The 20,469-nt window shown below is 40.9% G+C and overlaps 2 protein-coding genes across 4 annotated transcripts in view; one reads left to right on the forward strand and one right to left on the reverse strand.

The window, feature by feature from the left end:
• Positions 1-7,866, reverse strand: part of Gli (carboxyl ester lipase-like protein Gli) — a 31,831-nt gene extending 23,965 nt beyond the window's left edge. For all 3 annotated transcript variants that reach the window (XM_084600878.1, XM_084600877.1, XM_084600876.1), the window contains exons 1-4: positions 7,116-7,866; positions 3,025-3,171; positions 1,472-1,622; positions 608-799 (exon numbers count right to left, since the gene is read on the reverse strand). In XM_084600878.1, coding sequence (XP_084457004.1) covers positions 608-799; positions 1,472-1,622; positions 3,025-3,171; positions 7,116-7,610 — 985 coding nt within the window. In that variant the 5' untranslated portion in view covers positions 7,611-7,866. The remainder of the gene's footprint in view (positions 1-607; positions 800-1,471; positions 1,623-3,024; positions 3,172-7,115) is intronic.
• Positions 7,867-7,960: 94 nt separating this feature from the next.
• The window catches only part of LOC146190397 (sialin-like), a 30,317-nt gene continuing 17,808 nt past the window's right edge, over positions 7,961-20,469 (forward strand). Inside the window, exons 1-4 of the mRNA XM_084600879.1 lie at positions 7,961-8,176; positions 11,827-12,038; positions 13,841-14,074; positions 18,534-18,717. Coding sequence (XP_084457005.1) covers positions 8,131-8,176; positions 11,827-12,038; positions 13,841-14,074; positions 18,534-18,717 — 676 coding nt within the window. The 5' untranslated portion in view covers positions 7,961-8,130. The remainder of the gene's footprint in view (positions 8,177-11,826; positions 12,039-13,840; positions 14,075-18,533; positions 18,718-20,469) is intronic.

The raw sequence follows: 20,469 nt of genomic DNA on the forward strand, positions 1-20,469 counted from the left end.
TTTTGTGCTTAACCACGTCTACAATTACTGCCTTCCTCCCAGTCCACCACTCAATTATGTCATGGCTGCTCTAGCCAACTTTAAAGCCTGGCCTACATGGAGCATTTTTCGCCCATGATTTCGCTCTACAATGTGAAACGCCTGCGGTCGTACCACCAAATTCGCACTGCCATAGGAGTTTATCATGATTGCTGTTTGTGCCTGTCATGCTCCAGGCTTGGTGGCAAAGCCGCAAGCATTTCACACGCAGAGCGAATTCACAACAAAAAACACTCCACGTGGGCCAAGTTTTAGAGCACATTTTTTGCTTCGCTCTTGTTTTTAGCTTGGCATTTAGGTGCAGTCGTCCTTGTAAAAATAAGAAAGCAGTGGACACAGTGGTGCTCACGCGCTTCATTCTTTTTTTTTTTCCTTGGTCCTGCAAAGTATAGAATACCTGGGGGATCAACTTTAAGAAGCTTTGGGAAGAACTCTGAACTCAGCCTTTATGTGGTTTCTGCAGTTGCGGACTTTGTAGGCTGATTAAATTACGGCCCGATTAGGCAAGAGACTGACGAGATTAGAATGGAGGACTGATTAGTGCTTGCTGCTGCCAGCAGTCACTCACAGCTGCGTCTTTTCATCTGGTGGACCAAATGTAGGCCAGCACTGGCAGCCCCGGCACCTGGGCCGAACAAGGTGATCCTTTCTGGATCTCCAGAGAAACTTGCTATGTAGTCTCTGACCCACTGGATAGCAGCCGCTTGATCCAGCAAACCATAGTTGCCTGGTGAAGCATCATCTCCAGTTGCAAGGAAACCTGTTCAGAGTCAAGTCAGCAAACAGACCAATCACCAAAGCACGCAAATTCGGCTGGCAAAATCTCCGTTCTCTGTTCTTGGCATCTCAACATAATGAATGAATGAGCGATGGACAGGAATTGAGATATGAAGACTGAATTCAGTTCATGCTATGCTGCAACGAAAAAACAAGAAGCATTCTTGCACTTTTCTCATCTATAGCCATCATACAATAGCATAAAGAATTGGGTGAGCTTGTGAGGCATGCTATGGTGAAAGGAATAGCGCAACAGGGAAAGACACGGACTAAGAAAGAAAACACAGGCATTAAAGTTAAAAGTTGATGATGCATAAGTGTATTTTCTCTCTTCAACATCTCTCCTTGTCGCGCCATTCCTCCCAGAACATTGTACAACAGCCTTTATCCATAGCACTGACTTTACGGTGAATTCCCTTTGAAATAAATACTGATTTTCCATCACTGCACTTGTGTTGGAGGTGTTTGTCTCCTGTTCATTATCTGAAACCTCCGTAAACAAGACATTAAACAGCTAGAGCCCAGTCACTGCTGGTAAGTCGGCACGAGACCTTTGTGAACACCAAAGAATAAGAGCAATTTTACCTCGACTTCTCCTTTTAGCCATCACACTGTTTAAGTCTTCCTCTAGGTTGTGAAGTTTACCAAGACTCACCCAGAGCACCTAAGCGGTAATTGAAGGTAACAGCAATCACTTCTTGAGAGGCAGCTAACATGTGACCAGGAAACAAATTGCCAGAACCATGGTCAAACTCTCCACCATGGATGTGTATCATGACTGCAAAACGCTTGTTCAAATCATCCACCTAAAAAAAAAAAAAAAAAGATGGCATATGTAACAAGCAAGCATGCTAGAATATTTAATATGCCAGACTGAACACAAGGGCTTAATAACTAGAGAGTAAGCAGAAAACTGAAGGGAAAATGAGGAGTTCGTTATGATACAATGAAAGAAGCCAACAGTCTGCGAGTCAAAGGTAAATGTAGGGAATATATACACACCTTGGACCCCTAGACTGTTGGCTCCTTTCATAATAACTAGCGAGGTCATTTAAGATGTCACAAACGAGAGCAGAAGCATTAATATGTGTAATTAAAAGAATGCGCACCAAAGTAGCTTGACAAATTTATAAATTTGTCAAACAGGCGTGAATATCATGCCTGCCCTTTAAAGAGACCCTGAAAGTAAACCAAAGTAGGCCTGCACTAACGGGGCACCCCATTTTAGTGAGGAAGAAGGTTGTTTCACTAAAAAATGGGGCTTTTAAATGCCAGAAAATGCCACAAAATAGAAAGCACATGTCACCACCAGCGATTGATTTCACAAGTAAACTGCAGCGCGTCCACACAGTTCTGGGCATGGATCCAAGTGTAGGCTACACCGGCATTCACTTGAAGACAGTGATCACCGAGTCCACTTAAATGTAGGCATTGCAAGATTGAATCTAGGCATTGTCCTCAGTGTCCCTTCAACACGAGCTTACAAAATCCACCTGATGTCAGGTGTATATAAACACAAGGCATAAACTACAGACATGCAAATAGTGCCCGAGAGAAAAACCAGAAGAAAAAAAATTAATTTACCCATATCCTGGACAACCACCCAGCCACAAAGTAAAATGTGGAGACTGCTCTTACAAGAACAACAAATGCAGATCAAGCTCTCTATCTAAAGCTGCACCCTTTGTTGATTGGTGGCAAAATTAAAATTTTTTTTACAACTCTAAGTGTTCCAATAACTTATGGCACCGATACATGTTGTTTATGGAAGGTTAAAATTTTCGCTCATCAAATCTGGAAAAAAAAAATATGTTTCTCTTTCCAGAGAATTCCCTGCTAAGGCAATGACCTAATTTTTATTAGAGCTAAAAAATTAATATTGTACAACAATGAAACAAATTAAAAGCTAGAAAACTGTCTACATTCTCAAGTGTAATGCAGTAACAAGTAAAAATCCAAAAGCCAGAGTAAAAGAGAAAAGCAAACAGGGAAAAGCCCGAGCCAGAACTGGTACAGCAACATAACTTGCCGTTATTTTTTTCACTGCGAAAGTACCGCGAAGTACAAGGACATAAAAAGAATGGCATAGCACAAGCATCCTTCGTGCTCTTTCCATCAAGGAGTCAATTCAACTAGCTCATCTTCATTCTAACCTTTTACTCAAGCTTCAGACTCCACACGAAGTAGTTAGATGGGAAGTTTACTTACGTTAGGTGTGTAAATGTTCAGGTAGAGGCAGTCCTCACTTGTAGAAGGCACACCCATGTGCTGGCCTTTGTAATCTATGTGCTGGATGCATGAGTCCCTGAAGTTCAAGGCTTGCACATTTCCCAAGGGACCATGAGCCTGGGGTTCCTAAAGATGAAGTACAACTTCTTTTGAAGCAACAGTGAGGCAACTGAGCAAGTTGGTATTGCACCATTCTAGCCTTAGCAAGCAGCACTTTACCCCGCATTTTCCTCATACTACTGCCCACTCTTTCAAACTGGTAAGCTCATAACAACTTTCTCTCTCTCTCTCTCTCTCTCTCTCGCACGCATGCATGCAAGCACACACACATGCACGTACATGCACAGTAGAGCAGAGCAGAGCAGACATATTGCTGCAAAGCTTTAAGATTTTTAGTTTGTCTTAGCAGAGGTGATCTGATTGACAACTACTGCCTGAACACACTGTTGAATTTCCAAGCTGCTATTGTAAATATCGATCCATCCAGTAAAAGATGCATTGTTCTGCGTACCAGCTTGCCAAACTGCTTTTACTACATCAGGACATTATACAGATTCAGAAAGGTTACCACGACGAAATCAGTATGTTAACAAGAAAGCACAAAGACTGCAAATCCCAACTTAAACAAGAGAATTTAATGAGCTCAACACCAAACTGGGAACACAAAAAGAATTTGCAATTTAGGCAGAGTTACAGCCTCATACCCAACCTTCCATGCTTCATGCATGAACAAAACATGCATGCCGCAATGGTCCTCTTGCCAGAAGCTCACAGAATGGGCACCATAAACAACATCTCTGCTCAAGAACACAAACACTTATGCATCAGCTGGCACAACCTGTGCTATATTTTAAACAAAGAAAAACATCCTATCTTATATCTATTTTATTACAATGAAGGCAAGAAAAAATAAATGTTTGAAAAACATGAGTTCAAGAATGCCAATGCCTTCCCAAATTGGTTTCACCAGATAATGGCTGTAACTATATAGGGGGATGGATAGGCAGAGCTGCATGTGTAATGTGTTATCTTCTGAGACTTCTGCACAGTATAAACGACTGAAAAAAAAAAAAAAAAATAGAACGAGATAAAAAGAAGTTTATGATATAAGTGGAGTAAATGCTGTCAGCACAAAGAAAGTGATGAGCACAATCACAGCTTATCATGGGCTGCTGGCACATTAATGCAATATTCTTTAACTCTTCTAAAATATTTGACCAATTCCTTGCCACAGGCTTCTATAAATACAAAACAGTTCACAGCTCCCTGGTGTTCTCACACAGTGAGGACTTACTTTTGTCAAACATTCAGTCTGCCTCGATTAATAACAGTAACTGTTCTGTTCATACAATGTCTTGTGTACTCCAAAGTAGTGTACTCAATCCCTTGCTTTTTCTAAATTATGTTAATGACCTATTATCTGTTTATTGCTTCAAGTTTAATTATCACCTAACAATTGTGTAATATATTAGGTTACTGATGAGGCTGACTCACTATCCCTTCTATCAGACCTCATATTCATCCCGGTTAACTATATGAATGTCTTTAAAACAAACGTTACACCCTTCATTCATGGTCAGTCTCACAATTCACCTAGTCACATTATTAACAACCCAACATGGAACTTACATCATATATGTACATTGCACCTTCACTAACCTGACATGCCATCCCCGTATTGACACCGCCCTAGCATCTGCTAACCGTGCACTCGGCCTTCTTAAGCGCAACATGAAGCACGCATGTTACAAACTTTCCAGCACCACTCTAATATGGCCTGAAATTCAAATTTGTTCATATTAAAATGTCTCTTTTCTTGCTTTCTATGCTTGTAAATGAAATGAACATGCTTATAAACCACGCATGTGATCGGACACTGCATATCTTGAAAGACTATGAATGTTCACCAAGCAAACATCAGGCATTTTTTTGCAAACCGTTTAAATATCCAGTTTTAAGCACAGCAAAGAAAATTTGTGGGAATATTTTCATATAGGTGGCTGGCTGCATATGAGGTTTTAGTAGAGAAGGCATAAAAATATGATAAAATAACCCATTTCAAAACATTTTCTGCAACTGGCCCTGACAATGAACAACATAGTATGCCCAAAAACCTTAGACAGTGCATAAACTGCATTGATAGAACGCAAAAGCATTAGTGCTGCTGCTATGTATTTGTAAATTCTCACTTTTTAATGTTTGTTATTCTACATTTTATTGTATTCTTTTTATTTGACATGCCCAGGAATGCAGCTGTCAAGAATAAGACAACTACAATAAGCTGGACTGTGGGCTACGAACATTTACACTTGTGGCTAATGGACAATATTAAGAGCCGAAGGTTCCTTGAAGAAAATAACTGCATGCATGACTTCCTTTAAGTTAGATGACAGCTTCATTCTATGCTACATGGCAAGCCTTTGAATAAAAAAATTACCACTATCATTAATTATTACCATCATTATTTTAACGCATTAGTATGTATAATCATTAATTATTATAACTTATTTTTGCATAGCCTACTAATGCTAGTAATTGGTTTACAGAAAATCAAAAGCGCAGCACCTGTCACACTTTCCCAGTGGACACCTAAACTGCACCGCAAGGGAAAGTCATACTACTATACTACTACACTAAGGTGGCTTATTAGTATAATTATTAATTAAGAGTGTGGCTAATTCATTAAGAAGTATGGAATAATTCAATAATAAGCCACACTTCATACCAAGCAAAGTGATGTGAAAATGTGGTTTATGTCTCTGCATACGTAGTTAAGCAAACCCTACAGTCATGCTGCAAGGCAGTTCTCAATGGTGAAGGACTGCATTTTTATTCTCTACATTGTTATGCCTGAAGTTACATGAAAAGAGCTGTGCACTTAGCAGCTATGGTACACAGTTCTTTATCTAGCAGAGGACCGGTGGTGCAGTGGTAAGACGCCCGACTAAGGTTTAATCCCGACCGCCGGCGGCTGCGTTTCGATGGAAGCGAAGCGAAGTGCTGTACAATTTCAGTTGTTGTTGTGGTTGTAGGAAGAAGGAAAAGAAAATGCACGGACCTCCTACTGGCTCTGTAGCTGAGCCACCTCCGCTGCCTCGTGCCGAGAAAATAAAGAAAGAAAAGAGAGAGAGAGAGATAAAGACGCGCGCCGCAACAACAGCCGTCGTCCATCCCCGAAGCGGTGGCGGGTGCAATGACGGCCTACAACAAATAAAAATTCGGTGGCAGGCAACTCCGCCGCACGCGGCATTGACCTACCTGTCCCAGCCCCATCAGCGGAGTGCCAAGAGCTTACGAAGAATCTCCAGGTGGTCGAAATTACTCCGGAGACCTCCACTATGGTACACTTAAATTCTCTCCTTCCTTTTTCACTCCCACCTTCCTCCCTTCCCTTACGGCGCGGTTCAAGTGTACACAGAACAAGTGTGACAGATACTGCGCCTTTCCTTTCCTGTGAACTAATTATTATTCATGTCAAAATAGAAAATGACACACGAAGAAATGCTTCAGGCTACTTGAAGTTGGAGAAAGTCGAGCAAGTTCGGTGCACGAAGGTGAAGTAAGCCGACCATGGAAAGCCGACAGTCTAATGCAATCAAAGATCACGGACAGTGACTGACTGAAGTAAGCCAGCTACGTGAATTCCACTAGCGTTCTTTCTGGCGATGCTGAAAAACGCGATATGAGTGCACGCCAACACAAGAACGTGCCGGTAGATAAGTTTTAGTTTCTTACGTCCAATTTTTATTGTTTAAATTATTAGACGTGGAGAATTCAGCCCTTTAGACAGAAGCAAAAACAAACTGTCGTGATGTAAACCACTGCTCCAAGTTCCGATACTGGAACCTACGCGATCGTACGGAACACGTAAGCGCTGGCGTAGTACACGTGCGCGGTAACGCGATCACCGCAATGCCACCCCGGAAATCGGATGAAGTCACCGCCGCAACGCCATTTTCCGCAACCACCCGCAAACCACGATCGCAACGATGGGTTTGAGCTTGACTGTTCTAGAGTACACTCTAACTGTTCGATCGCCAGCGGAGCGCGCCGCGCGTGCATCGACTCACCCTAAACCTGTTGTGTCCGAGCGGCGGCTGGGCGTAGGGGATGCCCAGGTAGGCCACAGCGCTAGAAGGGTACTGCAGCCTGTCGTTCGTGTGGTCGATGCCGCCTTGCGACACTGGTCGCTGATCACTGCGCGTAAACTCGGGGAGGTCACACAGGTGGACGATCCTCCCTGTAAACACACCGGCCGGAGTCTTGGTTGTTTTGTACATGGTCGGTGTCGTGGTAGTTCGAATCGAGCAGCGTCCATCGCTGTACTTATGAAATTCGTCGGTGCGTTCGTAAAATCCGGGCAGCCCACCGTCCGCGCGATACAATGTGGGTCCCGGCGGAGCTCGGTTCCGAGGCAGGTAGTCGGGAGTCGCTGCATCAGGGTACCTTCCAGCTGGGTTGTTCCGCCACTGCTGTCCATGGCTCAACGACCACGATCCGATCGCAGACAGCAGGAAAAGCGCGATGGACTGAGCGGCGGCACCACCACTGCTGTCGCGACGCATCGTACGGTCTCAGTAGAGTTTACCCAGCCGATTCATAATCGCGTGCCTGATGCTAAGGTGGCATACCAATGCCGTTATACAGAAAAGGCCGTCGCACCCGCGACAACCTGAACCACGCCTTTGCGTACGCTAGAGTGTTTGAACTTTGAGCCCGCTCATCGCTACTCTTGGGACGGTAAACAACTTTTACTTTACTACCTGCCCGACGAGCGGCACTGTCGTCGACAGCGCTTCAGTGGCTGCAGCATGACGCTGGCGTGGCCAGCGCGGCCGCGCGGCAGGTAGCCAAGCTAGCGTCGCGCGTCGATCGCGCGCGCGTATGCGCGCGTGTGGCACCCGGGTGCGTCTCTTGAGCGCTGCGAACTGCTCGCAGGATTGACGTAATGTTTCACGTGACGTTGGCGTTAAGCGTTGGCATTGGTGCAAGACAAAATAAAAACTAAGAGCACGCAACGCGCCCCTCCAGCTGCTCGTATATTCGCTGAACTGGCTGAACACTGAAAACAGTGAAAGCGCCGTCATGGAAACAAGCGAAAGCGCTGCTCCAGCGAGGGAACATCGAAAAAGTAAGGTTGCCTGCTTGCGTTCGTGCTCACGGTCTAAGCGTCTAAGTTTTAAATTTACTTTTATAATTGCAGCAAAAGCTGGAGGGCACAGCAGATCAAAACACATATCTCCTAGCGTTGCTGCACTGACATTTCGATTCGCTCATCGGGCGGAACGAAAGTTTTGAAAAGCGGAAGAAAATGCAGCAAGAGAACTTCGATGTCCTTAAGTACGTCACACGAAGTGTAATGAGATCAAAAAAAAAAAAAAAATCAGTAAAAGGAAAAAGCTTATGATAGTTAAATTGGGAAAGGTTGAATGGCCACGATCCTTCGCACACATACATGGACCATACACGTACGTTTCGTTCTTTCGCGCTGCTTTAGAATCGTGCCATTCTACCTTTCCCAATTTAACTATCACAAACTTTTTCTTTTTACTGATTTAAAAAAAAATCTAATTGCACTTCGTGTGACGTTGTTAAATAAGCGACATCGAAGTTCTCTTGCTGCATCCTTGTCTCCCTTTCTATTTAACATTGCCATGAGGGGGCTACCACCACAACTAAAGCAAATACTGGACTTAAAATTTAGTATGTGCATGGATGACATAAATCTCTGGATAAATAAAGGTAGTGACGCATAGAGAACAAACTCCATGCTGCAGCAAGTAAGGTAGTTGAGTAAGTACGCTGCGGAACGCGGTCTATCCTGCTCAACGCAAAAGTCAAAACTATTCATCTACAACCCCAAAAATAAGAAAAATAAAGCAGACATAAAGATAAATGTCGAAAACTACCCGGTCCCACAATTAGAGGAAATTAGAATTTTAGGAATGCTCCTCCAAGCAAGAGGGCAGAACACAAACACCATCAAAAAGTTAGAGAACTACACAGCCCAAGTTACAGGCATATTCAGAAGAGTAGCGCTTGGAGGACACAATCTCAAGGAGTGCAGTCTACTCAAAATGACACAGGCCTACATCATCAGTCGCATATGTTATGCCACACCTTTTCTCAGTCTCAAAAAGACAGAACGTGAAAGAATCGATGTCATAATTTGAAAATGCGCCAAACGCGCACTAGGACTCTCTATCTCCACGTCAACAGAGAAGTTGGAGAAAATTGGAATTCATAATACATGGCAAGAGCTCACTGAAGCAGTCAGAATCGCTCAACTAGAAAGACTAAGTCAGACGGAGACATGCAGAACCATCCTAGACTGGGTCGGACTCCAATCAGACGGAGGCCTACGGATGAAAACATATATCCCACCCAACATAATGGAACACATACTGGTACCACCCTTACCCCGAAACATGCACCCAGACTACAACAAAGAAAGCAGAGAACACAGAACCAAAGTCATCGCTAAAAGAATGAAACACAAAGCAGTTGAGGAAGTTGCTTATGTAGACGCATCATGCGGATGACACGGAGCAGCCGTCTCGGCAGTAGTAAATGGAGAAGGTGCACCTAAAATTGCGGCCTCAACATGCACCCGTGATATTAGCACAGCTGAAGAGGTCGTAATAGCGCTTGCATGCACTGGCACACAGGCCAAAACTATAATCAGTGACAGCAAACTGGCTGTCTGGAATTTTGCAAAAGAATGGATCTCAGAGGAGGCCAAAAAGATTCTTCTCACAAATCCCATTACTAGAACCATATCCATCATATGGATACCAGCTGTCTTTGGCAATGAAGCTGCGCACCTGCTGGCTCGAGATCTCTACCACCGGGCAGCGGTAGGACAGCCCGAATGCAAGGGAATTGAAAATTGCGCTTTCATATACAATGAGATCACTGAATCTTACAAACTAGATCAAAAAGTCTACCCTCCCCCAGATCAGTCTCTCACTAACAACAAAGCACGCATCTGGAGGCGATTACAAGCCAGTAACTACATCTGCCCAGTCTGGGTTTTCTTAACACAGACCGGGGAGGAAGCAGATTCTAAATGTAAAAATTGCATCCAAAAAGGCACGCTAGATCATATAATATAAGAATGTGCCGGCTGCCCAGGCTCCGGCATTAACATTGACAGTAGAGAAGCCTGGGAGGTTTGGCTGTGGAGCAGAGATCCCACCGTTCAGCGGCATGTGACCCGCCTGGCGGCTGAGGCCATGAAGAGTTCTTGTAACCTCACCTGACCTCAGCCTGCGGGGCCCTCCTGACCCGCCCCCCGGCCTGCATGCCGGGGGCGGGAGACGAAGGGCTCCTTTATGGTGGAAATAAAGTTCTCATTCATTGTATGTGTGCTGCCCTGTCGTTTTCAAATAGTAGCACAAAAAGAAAGAAACAGAGGATTAATTTTTTCACGCCACTTTAATTATGATGGGTTTCCATGTATAAGAAGAAACAGTAAAGATTTGTAGAAATTTGGCTGAACCGCATCTTTAAAATTAAGTGGCTTTTATAGAAAGATTTTGAATATATATTTTTTAAAGTAACCCCATCAAAGAAAGTTAATTATTTTCATGGTGTAATGCATGAGATTTAAATTATCTAATAGTATGGCTCCTCTTTCTCTCTTCACTTTCACTCTCACCTTCCTGCGTTTACGGCAGGGTTCAGGTGTCCACAGAACAAGTGAGACAGATACTGCACCTTTCCTTTCCTGTTAACCTATTGTTTATTACATCACCATCGTAAACCTTCAGCTATGTGCACGTATATATATATATATATATATATATATATATATATATATATATATATATATATATATATATGATTGTGTTGTGCTGTACAAGCGTATATGTAAATGTCTTTTGTTACGAATGAAATAAAGAAGAGCATGTTTGACATTATGATTGATCTTGAGATATTCTCATCTTTTTGAAATTGTGTGCACAATCCAGTTGTGCAGATGTTAGGTTGTGTACTGCAAGTAAATTTTTAATTATCTCAGGTGCAACTGAAAACTTGTTAAAGGTTATATCTTTAGCAGACAAAGCATACTTTTCTGTCTGTCAAGATATTTAATTAACTAGAATGTTTAAGTTGACTGACAGCTTCATAGCCCACTTCTGAGAGTGTGGTTCTGCATTCTACATATGTTACACATACATCATCGACAGTTTCAAAGGAGGTGTTTGCAGAGAGAATAACATGAAAGAAGCAAGTTCATTCTGCACAATTTCAAGGCTGTACCCACGTCAACCTGATTTCTAGCTCAGGAATTCTGTGAAAAATATCTGGTGCTCTTTACTACTCTTGTTTGGTTTTTGTTCTCCCAATCTGCTTCACAGCTTGAATTCTTTCACTTTCTTTTTCTAGCTTTTTTGGAAGCTGGCCAGTATATGGCAGTACAGGCTGGGTTATTCAACTGCCCATCTGTCTTTCCTTTTTTGCCTTTTATAAGAGTATCTTTTGGACATGTTAAAATTATTACTGTGATTGATTATTTTTGGGATTGGTATAATTAATCATGTGTACAGTGACTCATTTATTATGTGTAAAAAGTGTAGTTCAAAGAGAGCTTATATAATAAATAAATAATAATGGCACTTCATTGCATTGCTGCTAAATGGTATATCTAATGACTTTAGACTTCAGATTTATTTAGGTATGCAGAGTATGGGCTATATGTGTGCAGCCGCCATAGTCATTCTGACCTTTTACATATGTGTGCTCTTGATATATATACTAGTTTTTCATGGAATGCAGCATGCCGGCTTCAAGTCCGCTATCTTATGAGCTTCATGATGTCCCTGGGCCTCTTTTTGGTGTACTCAATGAGGGTGAATCTCAGCGTAACCATCATAGCCATGGTGAACACAACGGCCATGAATGGAAACTCAAGTGCAGGGAATAGAAACTCCAGCTGCCCAGTTTCCTTCCCAAACTCCTCTACCGCAAGTGGAGGCGATGAGTCAGACGTATGTGCAGCTCGGAACAGCGCTCTTTTATATCCCCATCTGGTTTCTTTCATATTCTTTCTCAGTGAGCCTGCTTGTGTTGTGAGAGTCTTTTCAGTGTGTTGAGCACACATATTATGCTCAATGCACTGTGCACATATTGTGGCTATATGTATATTTGCTCTCTTCTATGTGTTTCTTTTTTTTACCTGTACGAGGTTCTTCCACTTGAGATTTAAGAATGGAAAAACTGCATGTAGGTAGGGCCCTTATAATAGCATGTATGTCATCGATAGTGTTGATTTTGATGGTTTGTATGAATAATTATGATGAGCATTTTGTCACTTCTTTTTATGCCTTCAGAAGGCTAAATGAGAGCTCCAGAATAACTGTTCTGTTGGCACTTTATTGCTGCAACACTGTAACGTCATCACTGTTAATATTGCTTAGATCCAAATGCTATGAAGCTTGTTAAGAAGACAGTACAAAAGGGACGAACGCAGAAGAGAAGATGACAGAACACAAAGAACCTATCAACTGATTTATTTTTGTCTGCAAGCTGTATTTGTATAGCTGGCCATGCCATGTCACACTTGGGTGGTGCCAGCTATCTTTGACAGACAGAATTTAACAGATATGAATGATTTTATTGCCTCTTTAGCTACCTTCACACCAATGTCAGAAACAAAGTGACAACAAAGGAAGAGATGTCAAGTGACAGCACATGACTATTGGACCAGGTTAGCAGTGTTCGTCCTTTTTATGCTGCTTTCTTGACAAATATGACTTCCTAGCTGGCCAAAAAAAAAAAAAAAATGTGTTTGTCCTTTTAGCACTGTCTTCTTAACAAGTATGGATTGCCAACTACTTCAGCACAATGTTTCATTGAAATACAGTGAAGTTAGTCCGGAGTGATAGATAACCTTTTAGGGATTTGACATGCATAGAGTTTTTGTGGAAATAGATAACAGCACTTATAGGTGGATAAAAGAAGATATTTTGCAACTTGCACAAGTTCATTTACAAGTTCATTTACAGCGATGTGTCAGCCTATATTGCAAAGCACCAAAGGTATAGACGATCCCCCCCACCTCCCCCAGAAAAAATGTGAAACAAAAATGGAACTCCTAGGTATTTTAACACATGAGGCTTTGCCAAGTCATATATGGTGTGAAGCTAAACATCACACTTAATGCTATGAATTCAATTACTGCAGCAGTGAACTAATTCCTTAATTCACTTCCAAGTTCTTTGGAATTGATTGCATTCTTTCTCCTCAGCTTTCCTCGTCAAAAGTAGAGGAGAGGCTGGTTTGAGAAATCAAATGTACAAGTTGAGTTTTTAGCCCTTTGCATAGAAAAACCCAGTGGCCTTGTTTTCTTGTATGTGTTATTAACATATATAGATAGCACTTTGTTACCGTAATATTATTAATCATGCTTCAAACTATCTGAGGTGAAAGATCCAAAAAATAGTGCCATTTATTCGTAAAAATAATGCTTTCAACTGTAATGCTTCTCATTGTCCAGCATCAAAATTTCTAGCTCGCTTATTCTTTTGGAGTGCAATTTTATTCAACACAAAAAGAAATTATGTCAGATACATCACCATGAGTGCATAGAGTGTGGCTAAAAAGGGAGGAAAGATTCTGAAACACAGCAATTATGAAAAATAATGGAGGTACAAAATGCTACTGCTTCCCAAAACGTAAACTGCCTGTGGACAGAACAGTGCTAAGCATAATTTTTATAATATGCTACGTGCAGCAGCATATCTGAAGTGCTCCTTAATGCTGGCACACTCCTTTGCCTGAATGTATGCAGGATGGAGAGTTCCTCTGGGACCCAGTGATGCAGGGTTACGTACTAAATGCCTTCTTCTATGGGTACATCATGACACAAATCCCGGCTGGATGGCTCGCAGAGGTCATCAACCCTGCATGGATCCTTGCAGCTGGCATCGGTATCACCTCGCTTCTCACCCTTACCACTGCGGTGGTGGCTAGAGCCAGCTTCACTGCATTCCTGGTGTTGCGGGTTCTCGAAGGCATCTCCGAGGTAGCTAACTAGGTTACAAACTTATGGTTGTTGATTTCTGAGTTTTTTAAGAAGCACACCAAAATTGAAAAAGTGAAATGACTTATTACTGATTTTGCTTTGGCTCCTAGTATCTAGTATCGCATTTGCAAATTTTGTCATGCGCCAATATTATACAGGTGAATGCAAGTGGATTTTTTTTTGCGTGTTTATATTTTATATGCCTATGACTGGGCTGCTGCCAAATAAAAAAATTAGAAGGACACTTGAGCTTGAGCTCTGCCGTTAAGGGTATGACGCAGCAGACATGGGCAATGTTTTATCGCTTTTTCATTTTTGTTTTAATTTTTTTTTTACTTTTTTTGTTTGTTATACACCAATACTTAGCTTTGGCAAACATTGGCTTTCCATTCTGAGCAGTTGGACACCTTTAGAAGCATTTTTCATTTTTTTTCCAATGAGATCAATTAAATAATTGATCAATTACACACTAAGTATTTTGAGCGTTTTGACACCATTGAGCTCTCATTTTTTATTTTTCATTTCATTAATTCATTGCTTAATAAATTCATTACTATGATTTACTTTACTCGTCATCGCCTGTAACGCACCAATCAGTCGTCATTCACTAGAACTACAAATTACCAAGATAAGAATTTTTGACAGAGCCCTTGACTATTCCCGACATTTGGGGCCGACGATTACTCTACTACTACTACTTCTACTACTAGTACTACTACTACCACCACCACTATTACTGCTAACTATTACTACTGCCACTACTACTACTACTACTACTACTACTACTCATCATCATCATCATTTATTAACCCTTAAAGGTCCCGTTCGGGACATTACATAAGGGGGGGGGGGGTAGTACAGGGTTATTCAGCAGTCATACATGATCATAAAAATATAAAAGTAATATAGAGGTATAGAAAAAAAATATATATATATATATATAAAAAACAAATAACAAGATAACATAAAGACACAAAATAGAAACGGCAGGTAAAAAAAAAAAAAGGTGAAAGAGAACTACTACTACTACTACTACTACTACTACTACTACTACTACTACTACTACTACTACTACTACTACTACTACTACTACTACTACTACTAGTACTACTATGACGCCAACGGCTTTTCAAATGAATGAACTGTATAAGCTATTGCTTAGAAGTCGCATGTCCTGTTGCTTTTCTGTAGTCTGGTTTTTGATCACCCGTAAAAGTATGAACATTTTGAAATTTCTTTTAATTCTCTAATACTCAGGCTGCAAAAAATTACTGCGCCAGAAGTTGATGGAAGTTGCCGTATGCAGCTGCAATGTTGCGGTGGCATGGGATGTGCTGCTTCTGCATTTTTGTGTCAACATTGATAACATTCTGAGTGATGCAAGTAGCTTCAGAGTGCAGCAGATAGGTTATCTGATAATGAAAGAATATGCACTTGTGGCTTTCTCAATATGGTCCTTCCTGGAACTTGTGACATCACATGGTTTAACACACCTCCTGATGCCTCTGAAACTGCTGGAGGTTTTGGGTCACACTAGTGTAGCTTGAGGAATAAAATGAGGAGGACCATGATATATGCAACTTCCTTCTTCCATGCGTTCATTCCTCTGTCTGGATGTCTGTCTGGATGTCTGTCTGGATATATATATGTATATATCACTGGGATTTTACCGACATTTTTGTCATTGAAATTGAATGCTGCACTTATTTTATTTTTCAGTCGCCCGCTTTTGCCTTCGATGAACAGAAAAAGGAAACATAATTTTCAAGAATTTTGTTAATGAGCCTAATGTCAGCCATTTTTCCAAACACAAGGTTTGCATGCATGGACCATCTCTTGATGACAGGATCTGTGCAGTTGCCACGCATTCTGGCAGTACAAAAATTTCAGAATATTTCTGTTTTCCTTTTTCTTCTTTCTTTTTGTGGCCTGTAACTATTTTGGATTTGAGGCATCGAGGAATAGTTGCTGCAATTTCCTGGTTTGGATGTACGAAATAATAAGGGGCAGGACATGCTTCATTGTTGAGCATAGCTTAATCAGAGCTGGCTTTCACCTGACTAAAATTATGTAGACACAAGTTTGTGTAAGTTCACCAGTGTGAATTATGCCAAATTAAGAATGAAGGATATGATTTCATTCAGTAAGGATATTATAGAATTTTATTTTTCCAGAGTTAATTCTTTCTAGTCACTTCATGGGCTGTAGGTCTAAATGAATAACGGCTGCTTCTCTGCTGTCTTTCCTTTTTCTTCTTTCTGTATGCACTGGTTAGTCAGTTTTTGAGAGTAAAGTTTCACATACCGGGTATATTTTAAAACAGTCTGCAGTGACATTTAAGGGCCAGATTCAAAGAAGGCATTACTTTCACCATTGTAATACATTGTACAACATTTATTTCCCTGCAACTGTTTTTTGTTTCATGCCTAGTGCCTTTAATTGGCAAAAGTAGTTAATTACAGCGGTTTAATTTGTATTATTCGTGGGGGTGGTGAGATAGCTAGTTCTAAATATATTTAATTAAGAAATGTAGTTGATTATGGTACTTTAGTTTCTACCCTTTGTGTGGGTAGTGTCCTGTGGTAACTATCCAAGACCATATTATGTTGTTGGCCTGTCATCCGCAATGAAAAAAAAAATAAATAAATTGTTTTTTGTTTATTTTTCCTAGCAGCAATTAATTCTTTCCTTCATTGTGTCTAAGAATTAGTGATCCTCCTGACCTGATACAGTTCTTCTTCCTACATTGGCCCTAAATAGAATGGTTGGAGTGGTATTACTATCCTCTGTATCATAGGTTTTTCATAGCATAAATTATCAATAATTTTGTTCAGCTGTTTAGGATAAAGGCCGTAGGGAACCAACTACTTCCTATGAGGCAGATGGAATTACATAATGGAAGTAGGACATTGTTGCTTCAGCATTTCATTAGACGAAGCTCCTACAGCCTTCGATCAAGGCCACTATGGCATGCATTTGTTGTTCATTTATTATCTTTGCCATAGATAGGATGAGTGGGATCAGTATTATGAAGTAATTAGTTTCATGTATCTCCAGCCTATAGGTAAAGCTTTGTTCGATGGAGAGCCTTTTTACTATTGTAGACTTTAACTGCTTGACGGTGGCCTGAAACTGCAAAAATGCGGCTGCTCTGTCTGTACTGTTTTGTTGTCTGAAAAATTTAGCCAGAGGCAAGAGCCTGTAAGGGAGCCATTGGTTTCGTGGAGACAGCAGCTGCTGTACAGCTACACTTGTTCCCCCTGCAGTTAGTCATTTCCTGCTTTTTTGCGATATGGTAGAGGGCACGTTTCTGACTCAGAGGACAAGAATGCACATGTGCCAAAGCCATAGAGCCAGCTTCGTACGCTACTCAGATGCTTTTGCAGCTCATTTGTTTTACTCATGATGTTGCTCAGAAATTCTGTGCTGATTGAAGCACTTGCACAGTTAAAAACAGCTGTCTCTGTTCATATCACTATAGCTGCAAAAGCATGAAAAATGTATTGTGATCATATTTTTGGTATTGCAATGCGAGGTGAAAAAGCTAGTAACGTCTGATTGCAAGGTCAGCTTGCGTCTCGATTATAAGCTAGCTAAAAATTCAGTTATAATAAAGGTAACATTTTTTACTTAAATGGAAATTTAGTTAATTGTTGAACTATTCATCCTTTCCTGACATTCCATAGTTGACCTTTTCTACTCAATCGACTATGTTCTTTTATTTGGTGTAGAGTGCATCAATATTCTTATGACAGGATGTGGAACCTGTTTGTTATAATTAACCTTGGCGACATAGGTAGATGGTTAATATTTGACCTTATCCATTTGGGCTCTTTTATTGCATCCATTTTTGCCACGCACACGAGGGTCTACATAGGGACCTATGCTTACATTTAGTATGTGGGACATTATAAATGTACCTGTCTGTCTCGGCCATCTCCTTATAGAATAAGAACCTTGGGTGCAGATGACTTTTTCTATTAGAACTTGTCTGCCTACAGATTTCTTATCCTCTTTGGTTAACCAGGCTAATGTTTGTAAAGAAAAAGATCAAAATCACATCCAATTACTTACCTAGCTTTCATAATTTCTAATAAATGAAAGCCAAGATGAAGGTATTCACATGCTGCTTTGCACATTCATTATGTACTGAAAATGTGCCCTTTTCCATTCCTCTACTCTTACTTTTTTCTTACACTCTCAGGGTGCGCCTGCTTTTTGTATAAGGTGTGCGTGATTGCGTGTACGCATGCATGTTTGTTTTTTTTCTTAATATGTGCCGTTCTATTTAATTTGCTACTGTAGTTTTCTATTCGGCACTTTTACTCGTGGGCACTGTATCATGGTTGGGCTTGTGACCTTCTTTGAAAAATAAACATTTCATGGCATAAAAATGGTTGGGCTTGTGACCTTCTTTGAAAAATAAACATTTCATGGCATAAAAAAACGGTGTGTGCAGGGTGTGACATTTCCTGCAACATATGCCATTGTGGCCCGGTGGGCGCCAGTGCAAGAACGCAGCTTTCTTCTTGCCATTAGCACCTTGGGCAGCGTCATGGGTACCATTGTGACGCTACCTGTTTCTGCACTGTTGTGCCAGTATGGCTTTGCTGGTGGTTGGCCATCCGTGTTCTACATCACAGGTGCGTATGCTGCGCTGCTGCTTGTTTGCTGTAGCTGTGAAAAAAAGCTTGGAACTTCTACCAATAAAAGGCCGCCAGTTGTGTAGAAGCTGGTTCAGTTTTTCTCAGCGAACACTCGCAAACTATTGATACTAGTTTACCTGACCATGAAGACCTCTCCACATACACACAAGAGTAAATGGATGATTGAATGCATTTTGTATTGCATTGCATGGCATTCCTTGGATAGATGGGACTGCATTTTGTGTTGCTGCTTAGTCATTTTTTATATTCTGTGGCACCAAATTCAATTCCCATCTTGGTCGTTTTTAAAATTGCCATTGCAGTCAGTTTTAAGGACTCCGTTTTATAGTTGTTTCTTACTGATGTGGAGAGGAATTATTTGATTCAGCAGACTACCTGACGGAGGACCCATGAAAACTTTCAAAAGTAGAACCTTGCACATTTTTTACCATTTGGTCCTGACTGTTGGCTAAGTACACATGATATAGCCACCATATAAGGCTGCATTGACCAAAAATCTTACCATGTATATGCATTTGCATAGTGCATCTGTCACCTTGTTATATTGTGCGTGAAACAAAACTTTATGTTTGAAATGCTTGCATGGTTGCATCAGTGACAAACAAACCATTAGTGAACTGTTAGTGTTACATTACCATGTGCCTTGATCATTACTACCACTTGTTATAATTATCACCTTTCTTTTCAGTAGTAACCCAAAAGCAAAACATGCTGGATAGGATGCACATTATGTTAACAAATGAAAATGGCTAAGAAAGGACTTAACTGAGCTGATCGGTATAAGTACAAATGATACAGAAGGCATTGCCTAATCAAAGGCAGGGACCGAATTATTCTTTTTTTCCTGGTCCAAGCTTGAAAAAGCAATGAAGGTATCATCTGCCTCTAGGAAAAGATATGCTCTTCACTTTTATTTATGCCAGAAATATCATCAACTGAATGATTAAGTGCTCCCTTTGATATTGGTTTAACATGTAAGTGTAGAAGAAAGTAGAAAAAAGTGTGAAGGACAGCTCAGAAAGGCACAGACAGATATAGTACCATGTATATGCATTTGCATAGTGCATCTGTCTGTCCTATTTTACGCGTTGCTTCGACTATGTCTGAGCTGAAATTGCAATAGCCTGAATAAAGATTATTAACAGCTGGCATGTGTTGATCAATCCGGTTCAGTGGGTCACTAGCACGCTACCACTGTGGCCCATTTGGCACAGATACAGCACGGAAGTTGAAGCTTTGCATTTAGACAGATTACCTTTTCGCGCGTCAAGCAGCTGAAACAATAGAACAATGCTGTCTGGAGTATGCATTCACAGCTTGTCATTATAGTGAGAAAGTTATCTCAAGTAAATACACCCAGAGGTCAGACTGTGTTGCTGAGCAGATTGAGATCTTTTGCAAGCAGAGAAGCTAAAACGGTCATCGTGCTCCTGTAGACCATTTCCTATCTATTATTTCTTTTTATACTCTGAGATGACATGGGAGAGTTTAGTAAGTAAGAAAAAAAATTCACTACACAGAGAATTAACACTGGTCAATAAAACCAGGAAGATAAAGCCAGGTTCTGGAAGCCAAGTACAGTTTGCACAGTGTTAGTGAGTGAGATCCTACCTATCGGAACAAAATAATACAACAAATGAGTGTATTTCATGGTTACAATATTTAAAATAACATCATAGAAACTAGAAATCTAACTGAAATAATGCTTTTGGGAAAATGTAATGAAGA

Source organism: Amblyomma maculatum, chromosome 4 (assembly GCF_055883805.1).
Source record: "Amblyomma maculatum isolate TAMU_Amacu chromosome 4, ASM5588380v1, whole genome shotgun sequence".
Lineage (NCBI taxonomy): Eukaryota > Metazoa > Arthropoda > Arachnida > Ixodida > Ixodidae > Amblyomma > Amblyomma maculatum.